The sequence below is a fragment of the Meriones unguiculatus genome, chromosome 5, assembly GCF_030254825.1.
Source record: "Meriones unguiculatus strain TT.TT164.6M chromosome 5, Bangor_MerUng_6.1, whole genome shotgun sequence".
Lineage (NCBI taxonomy): Eukaryota > Metazoa > Chordata > Mammalia > Rodentia > Muridae > Meriones > Meriones unguiculatus.
Window position 1 is genome coordinate 113,114,942 of NC_083353.1, and position 11,200 is coordinate 113,126,141.

At 49.7% G+C, this 11,200-nt stretch overlaps 1 protein-coding gene across 3 annotated transcripts in view; it reads left to right on the forward strand.

Annotated features, from left to right (window-relative positions):
* Foxj2 (forkhead box J2) overlaps positions 1-11,200 on the forward strand; it is a 32,970-nt gene that overhangs the window by 14,402 nt on the left and 7,368 nt on the right. For all 3 annotated transcript variants that reach the window (XM_021649990.2, XM_021649989.2, XM_060384165.1), the window contains exons 2-7: positions 728-1,074; positions 4,077-4,151; positions 5,549-5,617; positions 5,776-5,916; positions 6,301-6,493; positions 10,781-11,191. In XM_021649990.2, the coding sequence (XP_021505665.1) occupies positions 742-1,074; positions 4,077-4,151; positions 5,549-5,617; positions 5,776-5,916; positions 6,301-6,493; positions 10,781-11,191 (1,222 nt within the window). In that variant the 5' untranslated portion in view covers positions 728-741. The remainder of the gene's footprint in view (positions 1-727; positions 1,075-4,076; positions 4,152-5,548; positions 5,618-5,775; positions 5,917-6,300; positions 6,494-10,780; positions 11,192-11,200) is intronic.

An 11,200-nucleotide genomic window follows, 5' to 3' on the forward strand; every position in this document is an offset into this window, starting at 1 on the left:
AGTTGTCAGAATCCGCACTTGGGTATGTGTAATCTGCCTGACATGAGACACGTGTGTGGCATGTCGCAGTGTGCTTCGCCAGAGCGTGCATCCTTGCGTTTGCTCGGACTGGCTTTCTGTGTGCGATGGCCGTGTGCTTGTGGATGCTATATATAAACACACAAGTGTCATGTAATCGGAGACCAGACTTCAGCTGGTCTTACCTGCTGTCTAAATAGGGCTGACTTTTTTTTTTTTCTTCTTATTTTTATATAGAGTTTAAAAATACTGTGTTGTGGGGCTGTAAGGAGCATTGCACAGTTCAGTGTTTGTGGGTTTGATATCTGATCCTGCGTGGAGGGAGAGGCCCCATGGTCATGCTCTTATTAAGCTGTGGAGTACGGAACACGCTATTGCCAAGGTGGTGGCGGTGCAGCTCTTTAATCACAGCGTTTGGGATGCAGAGGCAGGCGGGTCTCCGGGTCTGAGGCCAGCCTGGTCTACAGAGGGAGTTCCGGGATGGCCTGTCTTAAAACAAAATAAAACAAAAACAAGCACTGCGCAGTCTAGAAATGATCGGTGGTTGGTGGCATTTGCACATGGGGTCGTGGGTCATCTGAGGAGAGGGGTCTGCAGCGGAACTGAATTGGGAAGAGACTGCTTGCCGTGTACATTAGAAATGGAGCCGTTCTTGCCCCAGTAAACAGGGAATCATCTGCCTGTCTCCCTGCTTTCCTCTTCGCCTCAGAACCCGGAAGTGCCATGGCCTCCGACCTGGAGAGCAGCCTCACCTCCATAGACTGGCTGCCGCAGCTGACTCTCCGCGCCACCATCGAGAAGCTGGGGAACGCTTCTCAGGCTGGGCCTCCAGGGGGCAGTCGGAAGTGCTCTCCGGGCTCCCCCACAGATCCTAATGCCACCCTCAGCAAGGACGAGGCGGCGGTCCACCAAGACGGCAAGCCACGGTACAGCTACGCCACCCTCATCACCTATGCCATCAACTCTTCCCCGGCCAAGAAGATGACTCTCAGTGAGATCTACCGCTGGATCTGCGATAACTTCCCCTATTACAAGAATGCGGGCATCGGCTGGAAGGTGAGGCTGCTTCTAGGACCTGGGCTCGGAGTACCTAGCCCTCAGCAACCTTCCCCTCTCCTTTCGTTTCTTCCTATAACCCGGGCTGTTTGTCTCTGACTTGTCTCAGGGATATGTAAACTCAAGATCTCTTATCTGTACCCCTATTTGTATTTACTTTAGGGGTAATCGGCTTCATAAGCTGTATCACGGAAACACTAGTGATGCCAAGCCATTAAATGTAGTTATGGGATGGCAGGATGCTGCCGGTCACCACACCCTCTTACTGTCCGCTTCCCCTCTAAGGGCAGTCTTTGACTGCATGTCTTTCCTACCCCGCTGCTGTGTTCAAATCATTGAGCAAGGCAACGGGTGACTCCTACTTTGGTAGGAAACTCATCAAATTTCTATAGCTTCCTTGCAGATAGTCTTCATCTTTTGAAACTTTGTATACTAACATAAAAAAAGATTAATTAGGTTCTTTACCAAAAGCTGGCTCACTAAGTAAGTAAGGAGGCTGTTAGGCAGAGACAATGGAAATCCTCTTTCAAGAGAAGAGAGAGGGTTGATATTAAACTATCTGTATATTTTCAGCCAGGTGTAGTGATACACACCTTTAACCCCAGCACTTTGGAAGCATAGACAGGTGGGACTCTTGAGTTCAAGGCCAGCCTGGTTTACATACCAAGTTCCAGTCCAGCCAGAGCTACATAGTGAGACCCTCCCCAACCAAGAAAAAAAAAAAAACCCGCAAAGATTTATTTATTTATCTTGTCACAGTGTCTCATGTGGTTCAGGCTGGCCTAGCCTGGAACTCACGAATAGCTGAAGCTGACCTTGAACTACTGATTCTTCTGTCTTGACAACCTCTGCCCCCCTCCCCCGCCATGCTTTCGATGACAGACAAGTGCCACCAAGCTAGGCGTTTGGAGCAGCAGTCTCCAACTGTTGAGTAGGAATGGGGGTTAAATATTGTTCTCTCACTCTAAATCACCAGTTGAGTTACAAACTAGATGATGAAGTGAGGCTTCCGGCCAGTCTTCCCGTGGTCAATGCGCCCCATAGGCTGCAGCTCTCCACACGCCGGCACACAGGCACTATACAGCTTTTCTGTTCCCAGATGGGGTCATTCTGAGTGTCAGTGAGAAAGTGAAGGTGATCTGTGCTTTTGTTCTTCCCCTGAGGTTGGTTGGTTTGTTTTAGTCTTTGCCTGTATGTGCTGTGTGTTGGTGAGGGTGCAGAAGTGCCATACTGTTGTGTGTCGCTGTACATGCGGAGATCAGAAGACAACCTTGGGTGCTGGCCCGTGCTTTCTACCTTGTTTGAGACAGGCTCTCTTTGCTGTTACCACTGTGTATGGCAGGCCAGTTGGCCGTGAGCTTCTGGGCCCTGTCCTGTCTCCACCTCCTGTTTGCCATAGTGTTCCCAGTGTATAACAGGTATCACAGAACACCTGCTCCTGGCTTTGTGTGGGTCCTGGGGATTCAGCTCGGTCCTCACACTTGTGAGCCATCTCCCCATAGACTGCTCATGCTTTCTGTCTGGTTATAATGTGTGTAAACAGTAGAAAAATACTGCCCTTTTGCTTTCCATAGGGAATTGAGGAATGAGGTAGATATGACTTTGAGGTGTTTATTTGGCTTGTGTGTGTATGTGTGTGTGTTTGGGATGTGTGTGCAAGTGTGAATACACTCGTACCACATGTGACTGTCGAGGTACAGGCCAGCCTGGGGTGCTCATCTTCCACCTTGCTTGAGGCAGGGTCCCTCATTATTACTGCATTTTGCCACATTGGCTAGTGTGATTTTCCAAGGATTCTTATGTGTCCACCTCACATCTAATCCTAGAAAACCTGGGATTAGAGGTGTGTACAGCCACACCTGGCTAAGGTGGAGTCTGGAGCCTTGAACTTAGGTCCTCATGCTCAGGTGCCAAACTCTTTATCCACTGAACAGTCTCCCCAGCTCCTACTTACAATTTATTATTATTATTATTATGTGTGTGTGTGTGTATGTGTGTATATGTGTGTGCTGTGGATGTGCTTGTGGAAGTCAGAGGTTAACTTTGTAGAGCTGATTCTCTTCCTTCCATTGTGTGTGGGTTTCAGGGCTCAAGCTCAGGGCCCCAGGGTTGTGTGCTCAGCACTTTGCCCTTGGATCATCTCATGAGCTCGTCAGCAGTCCCCCCTGCCCCCACCCAGTGCAGTAGCTCTGGTTCTCCTGGAACTCACTGTGTAAACGAGAGTAGGCTCAACCTCAGAGAGATTTCTTGGCCTCTTCCTTCTGAGAGCTGGGATTACTGATGGCATGTACTACGCCTGTCTCTCTCTCTTTTTTTTTTTTTGCACTGCTCCTGGCTTTGTGTGGGTTCTGGGGATTCGGCTCAGTCCTCACTGTTGTGAGCTTTGCTCACTGAGCCATCTGCCCACAGAATACTCATGGTTTTTGTCTGGTTCTAATGAACAGTATAAAGATACTGTTCTTTTGCTTTTCATAGTGAATTGAGAAGTGGGGTGCAGGTGTGAATACATGCATACCATGTCTTCTCATGCAGTCCTGGCTACCCCAGAACTCACTGTGACTGTAGACCAGGCTGGCTTCTAACTTGTGGCCACTCTCCTGCTTGTGTCTCCGAAGTGCCTGGCTTACAAGTGTAGGGCACCATGTCTGGCTGTTGTTGTTGCTTGTTTTTTGAGACAGGGCCTTAGCGTGTGCCTCTGTCCATCACCAGGCTAGCTTCGAACTCAGAGATCCTCCTGGCCTGAGGCATTTATATACTTGTTGTCAATTTGGTAGGAAGGCTGAAAACCTGTAAAATTAACTTTCGGAAGCACCTGGTCACCATCACCTCTAACCAGTTATCCTTGGTGATCTGCTCTTCTCATCCTCTGCTTTCCGTGCAGGACTCCAGTTTACAGTGACGAGGTGCTGAATGTACCCTGGGCACATGTTGTTCTGTGTCCCTTTGGGAAATATGGAGGTTTGCCCAATGCTCAGACCTAACTTGCTTCTTTGCTTCCCCAGAATTCCATTCGACACAACCTTTCTCTTAACAAGTGTTTCCGGAAGGTGCCCAGACCTCGGGATGACCCTGGGAAGGTGAGATGCTGCTATGGGAATTAAAGGGAGAAGGAAGGAGAGTGAAGCAGTTGACACTCAGAGTCCCGTGGCTGTTCTAATTACTGGGAGAGGAAAGCATGTTCACTTTAAAAGCATCATTTTCCTCAAAGGAAGCGCATAGTTGCCAAGCTTCTGGGCTCTCACTAGAATGGGTGACTAAGGAAGACTATGACATCTTTATGTTTTAATAAGAGTGTTTATAACAGAGTTGTCTTTAAGGTTCTCCATCTCCTTCCTTTCTTCCTTCCTCTCCCCCTCCTTTCTTCTCTTCCATCTTTCTTCCTTCCTTCCTTTTTTCCTTTCTTCCTTCCTTTCTGTGTTTTGAGACAAAGTCTCACTATGTAGACCTGGCTGGCCTGGAACTTAATATGAAGACCAGACTAGTCCCAATTCAAGAGATTCAATTGGTGGGATTAAAGGTGTATACCAAGATGGGCATAGTATTACACATCTTTAATCCCAGCAGTCAGGAGGCAGAGACAGGTGGATGTCTGTGAGTATGAGGTCCAACATGGTCTCCAGAGTTCCAGGACAGCCAGGCCCTTATTTAAGACTCTGTCTTAAAAACCAAAACCAAACAAACAACATAGGAATGTACCACTATGACCAGCCTCTTTTACTTTATTTATTTATTTATTTGAGAGAGAGAGAGAGAGAGAGAGAGAGAGAGAGAGACTCACTCATGTAGCCCAGGCTGGCAAGGCTTCTTTGTTTGGAGTGGTACTTGTTCCTACATGTAAAATGTTGGCTAAACCACTTTTTTTTTTTTTTTTTGAAACAGGCTAGGCTGGCCTTAAACTTGCCACCCTCCTGCCTTAGTCTCCCCCTGGGTACTAGATCACTGGTGTGTGCCAACATACCCAGTTTGCTTCCTAGCCTTTTGGAAGCTTCTCTGTGCTTCCAAAGGGAGAAGGGTGGGCTGGGGATGGGAGTCCCATTTGGGAGTTGCCAATACCCAAGGCACTTTTGCCTCAGGTCATAGGGGAAAGGAAAGGGCTTTCTGGCCTTTTGCAGCTCTCCGACAGGATTACCTTTGTTCTTTTGCTCCTTGGGAACATTTGAAGCTGGGGTTCAGACTGCCCACTGACCTTTGAGGACAGATTTACTCCTCACTGGTGCTCAGCTCCCTTGGGATTCTGTCTGCTTCTCTTCTTTCCTTTTTTTCTTCTTCTGATTGCTCTCACTTCCTGCTTCCTCTCTTCTGTTCTGTGCTGGGGAATCTGGACAAGGCATGGTCCATGCTGGGCAAGCACTCTACCACTGAATTGCATTCCCCAGCCCTGCGCCGTTCTCAGCAAGGCTGCTGTAAGAGACCTCTGTCCCACAGGAACTTCTGTAGGCAAAGGTTTTTTTCTTGGGTTGGGGTCTCCTTCCAGGGCTCCTATTGGACGATTGATACCTGCCCCGACATTTCCCGGAAGAGAAGACACCCTCCCGATGATGACGTAAGTTCTTTGTTCTTTGGGAGACCCCTGCCTTGGATTTCAGTCATTTCTGTGGTAAATGTGGGGTCACACCTGCAGTCGGGAGGCAAAAGCATGGGTCTTGGGTGGGTGAGTGTTTCACCTCTGCATATAGCTTTCTCTTCTTTCACTCTTCTTAGCTATCCCAAGACTCCCCGGAACAGGAGGCCAGCAAAAGCCCCCGGGGAGGTGTTCCGGGGGGTGGAGAAGCCTCCCTGTCTCATGAGGGGAACCCTCAGATGCCACTGCAGAGCCCCTCCTCCATGGCCAGCTACAGCCAGGTAGGAGGCCGAGGTGATGGGTGAGTGGATGGATGGATGGCTCCGAGGTTCCGATACCACTCTGGTCACAATTACATGTTAAGGCCCCATAATACGCCAGTCAGGGAGCCTGGGAAAGGAGGACAAGCAAAAGAGGGAAACCCAGCCGGAAGGAAGGACAGAAAGGTGTGGAGGTGCACTAGGGAAGGGCTGGCAGAGAGGAAGTGGAGAGTCATAGGAGAGAGGTCAGATTCAAGACACGAGGCAACAAGAGGAGGAGGAGCATGTGAGGCCATGTCACTGGCCAGCTGGAGAGGGTGACCAGGACAGGCCTGAGCCTGGTGGCCTCTGGTGGGTCATTTGGCTTCAGAAGGGGCCCGGATCATCCTTCTGTCCTGTTGGCAGGGCCCGGGGTCCGTGGATGGTGGAGCGGCAGCAGCAGGGGCGCCGGGCCGGGACAGCACAGACGGCGGGCCTCCCCTCTACAACACCAGCCATGACTTCAAGTTCTCCTACTCAGAGATCAACTTTCAGGACCTAAGCTGGTCCTTCCGCAACCTCTACAAGTCCATGCTGGAGAGGTCCACCTCGCAGCACGGTGAGTGTGCGGCAGGCCAGGCGGGGGCGTCCTGATGGGTCCTTTCTTTCTCTCCCTGTTTTCTTCATGTGGTCCTGCCCGGGCTGGAACTTGCTGGGTAGATCAGGTTGGCCAAGAACCCGGAGCTCCACCTGCTTGCCTCTCTTGAGTGCTGGGCTTAAAGGCCCCTTAAGTTGTCAAGTAAGTGATAACGTTCCCTTCTCTCCCCGTTTTCTGTCCTTTCGGTTTTTTGAAATTACATTTTAGAGTGTGCATGTGTGTGCGCGTGCAAGTGAGTGTGAACACATGTGTGTCTATGTGTATATGTTTGTGATGTGTGTGTGTGTGTGAGTGTGAGAGTGTGTATGTGCACATGGCATGGCGCAGTGTGGTGAGAGTCAGTCCCCCTCCTCCAGCACACAGGCCCCGGGGATCAGACTTGCGCTGGGTTTGCAGCAAATGCATCCACCTGAATATGTCATCATCATGCCCCCAGTTTCCTGTTTTCCTGTTTGACACTGGTCACTGGTGAGAGGAAGCACAGGGACTAAACTGTTTGGTGCCAGACAGCTGATTCAGGGGGGTCCACTCAACACCCCGTACCCCAATCCTGGGGATCTGATGCAGGGTGTGTGTGTGTGTGTGTGTGTGTGTGTGTGTGTGTGTGTGCGCGTGCACGTGCGTTAGGTGAGTGCTCCACCACCGTGAGACACCTCTAGTCCAGGGGTAGTGTGATTCTGCGGCTGTGAGCAAGTCATTCAGAGCATGTCCACTAGGGGACGGTGGCGGTCTCCTCGCCCCAGAATCCTCAGGCCTTATAAGAACAACTTATTTTTCTTTTTCAGTTAGGTAGTAGGTTAGACTGAGACAGAGGTGCAGACGTCCCAGGCTGGCCTTGGACTTGCTGCCTAGCCAAGGGTGAACTTCCGGTCCTTCTCTCGCCTCCGGAGTGCTGGGATTGCTCTGAGACACCTGGTTTACGTGCTGGGGATGGAACCGGGCCTTAGTGTAATCCGAGCGGGCACTGAGCTGCGACTGAGGCCGCCAGCCGATCCTCACCTGCATCCTAGTGCTCTATTTTATTGGTTTTTGGGTTTTTGAGACAGGGTTTTTATTTTTTTTTCTTTGATACAGGGTCTTGCATTATGTCCTAAACCTCACTAAGTAGACCAGGCTGGCCTTGAACTCAGAGAGGTCACCCTGAGTGCTGGGATTAAAGCTAATGTTTTGTTGCCTTTTTTTTAATGATTTTTTTTTTTTAATTTTATGTGCATTGGTGTTTTGCCTAATGTATGTCTATGTAAGAGTGTCAGATCTTGGAGTTACAGACAGAACTGCTATGCAGGTACTAGGAATTGAACCCAGGTCCTCTGGAAGAATAGTCAGTGCTCTTAACCGCTGAGCCATTTCTCCAGCCGTAAAACCAGTGTATTTTTTATTTGTTAATTTTTATTGTAAAATACTTTAAAAAGATACCAAAGCAGAATGGGTAAATAGCAAAACCCTGACTTCCATCACTTAACTTTATTTTGTTAGGCTTATTTGACTTGCCACTGGGCTTGTTTTGAAGTGGAAATAGTTGAGTGAATTTCCCAGGCAGCGAATCCTTCTCTGTAAATACAGGTTCAGTATGCATCACTGAGCGTGAGGCCCTCGCCCTGAGCGCTCTACCCCGCCGCTACCACTCCTAACACAATAAGTAGTACCTCCTCAGCAGCAGTTGATATCTTGCCCGTTTGCAAGTTTCCACAGTTATTGAGAATAGCTTATCCTGTCCTTATTGGGTGGCATCCTTCGAGATGGTGGCTCTGCCCTCTGCCGAGGTTATATCTGTATGGTATTCTGGCTTTCTCTTGTGGTGAAGACCGTGACAGACAGAATCCTCAAGAGGAGAGGAGGCCAGGCTGATGCAGAGGTCATGGGGGAATGCTGCTTACCGCCTGCTTTCTTAACCACTAGCCCAGGCTCGGCACTGCTCACAGTGATCCGAGCCTTCCCAGATCGCTCATTAATCAAGAAGATGGCCCACAGACGCGCCTGCAGCCCAATGTGATGGAAGCATTTTCTCAGCTGAGCAATTGCGGTTCCTTCTCTCCAGATGACCCTGGCTGTATTAAGTTGACCAAAAACTAACCACACAGACATAGCACACATATGCATGCTTGCACTTGTGGGCACATGCACACACAGACACACACACACATACACACAGTTTTACACATATGCACACATTTTTGCATGTTCTGTGTGTGTGTGTGTGTGTGTCTTTCTGACTGCCTGTGTGTCTGTGTGAATGTGTAACTATGTATGCCTGTGGAGGCCTAAGGTTCATAGCATGTGTTTTCTTCAGCTGCCCTCTAACTCATATACTGAAGCAGGCCACTCGAACCCAGGGCTCACCCGTTGACAAGTCCAGCTAGTCACCGTGCTCTGAAGCCCCCTTGCCTGCCCTGAGCATGGGATTGCAGTGGGCTGCATACCCACCCGACATTTACATGGGTGTTGGGGATGCAAACACTGGTTCTCACAACTGCACAGCAAGTGCTTTACCCAGCAGAGCCGTCTCTCCAGCCCCAGTTCAGGGGTTCTTAAAAAAGAAGGTAGAAGTTGTGGAGCTGAGAGTTCAAGTGAGCTGTCAGGACACTTATCTTTTTGGTAGCTCATTGTGGGCAGCGTGGGCTACACAGAGTGATGAGGGACACAGCGCCTCATTCACATTCGTTCTCTCTCTCTGAGTTCTGTCATCAACTGAGAGAAAATGGGAGCTTTAAGAACCTGATATGGCCAGGCATGGTGGCACATGCCTTTAATCCCAGCATTCTGGGAGGCAGGGGCAGAGACAGAGGCAGACAGATCTGAGTTTGAGGCCAGCCTGGTCTACAAAGTAAGTCCAGGACAGCCAAGGCTACACAGAGAAACCTTGTATAAAAAAAAAAAAAAAAAAAAAAGAACCTGATATGGTCTGTTATGAGTTTCTCCTCTCTTTTTTTCTGTCTGTTCCCTTCTCCCCCCAGGCCTCCACCATCCTCCTTTCCTATTCCAGGCTCTCCCTTCTGTTTTCTTCATAGCAAGGTCTCTGTAGATCAGGCTAGCCTCCACCTCACAGAGATCTGCCTCTGCGTGCTGGGCCTGGCATTGCTTCCAACTGCTGTTCTTCCTACCTTAGCCTCCCAAGTATGCTGAGTTTAGGCACTGGCCTCTGACGGCCGATTAATTTCCTCTTTTCATAACTAAGGGATCAATATTTAGAGTGTGTCCCTGGCATTTTCTTGAGAGATGAATGCTCAGATTGTTGATTGATTGGAGGTAGCGACCCTGGAGAGACTGCCAGAAACAAAGAAATTAGACTGTATGGGGTGAGGTCAGTGCTGTGAACATTTACTCAAGTTTCTGACTGATAGCCAGCTCTAGGCTTGTCCAACATTTTGACATCACAGCATGTCACCTTCAGAGTTCACACATGGGAACTGTGTGATTAAGTTACTCAATGACCTGGAGAGATGGTTTACTGGTTGCGAGTTTACGGTTTCGTGTTGGCTGTATTCATAGCTGTCCTGAGCCGCGTGGGGCCTGGGAGCTGCAGGTTGGGCACTCCTGCGAGTTAGCCCTTCCTCGCCTGGGTGGCTTGAGAGATTAATCCGTCCGTATGCTGCTTCCGACCCGTCTGAGTTTCCTGGTGAGGAACACAGAAAGGCAGAACAGTGGAGGACTGTGGAGACAACCAGGAGGAACAAACCATGCTTGCTCAATAGCTTTGCTTTAGTTACAATTCAATTTTTAAGTTTCACTGGCTATGTAAGTTCCTTTGGAACCGATTCCAGCTCTATATCCGAATCCCCTAAAAGTAGCACGAAATGTCACCAGTGAGGTTTTTTAAATTTTTATTAATATTTCCGAGGTCACCAGTGGGTCATAGCCTTCCCCTAATCTAACTGCTTTTTCCGATCTGTTATCTCGTAGGAGGGACACGGGGTCCTTATGGTCACAGAACATGCTCATATCCTGTCAACTCTTTTGACCTAGCTCTCTCATCTTTTTTTTTTTTATTTTTAAAGATACATTTATTTATTTTATGTATACGAATGGTCTGTTTTTCATGCACAGCAGAAGAGGGAATCAGATTCCTTATAGATGGTTATGAGCCACCATGTGGTTGCTGGGAATTGAACCCAGGACCTCTGGAAGAGCAGCCAGTGCTCTTAGCCACTGAGCCATCTCTCCAGCCCTGAGCTCTCTCATCTTGAGAGAAGATGTCATTTTGAAACCGTGTAGCCCAGATCACTAGCCTGCTTCCTCCTCTCCCTGCAGGCTTTTCCTCACTCCTGGGAGACATGCCACCTTCTAACAGCTACTACATGTATCAGCAGCCGCAGCAGCAGCAACAGCAGCAACAGCAGCAGCCGCAACCACCACCACCACCGCAGTCTCAGCCACCACCCCAGCAACCACAACAACAGCAGCAGGCACCCACTCAGGGCCCCGCAAACGTAGGGGGCGCCCCTCCACTGCACACCCCAAGCCCTGATGGCTGTACTACACCAGGGGGAAAACAAGCTGGAGCTGAAGGCTACGGCCCCCCCAGTGTGATGGCCATGCACCCTCCCGCGCTGCAGCATGGGGGCTACCACCCTCATCAGCACCATACCCACTCCCACCCTGCCCAGCAGCCACCCCAGCAGCAGGCACAGGGCCAGGCACCCATCAACAGCACTGGCTTTGGTGAGTAAG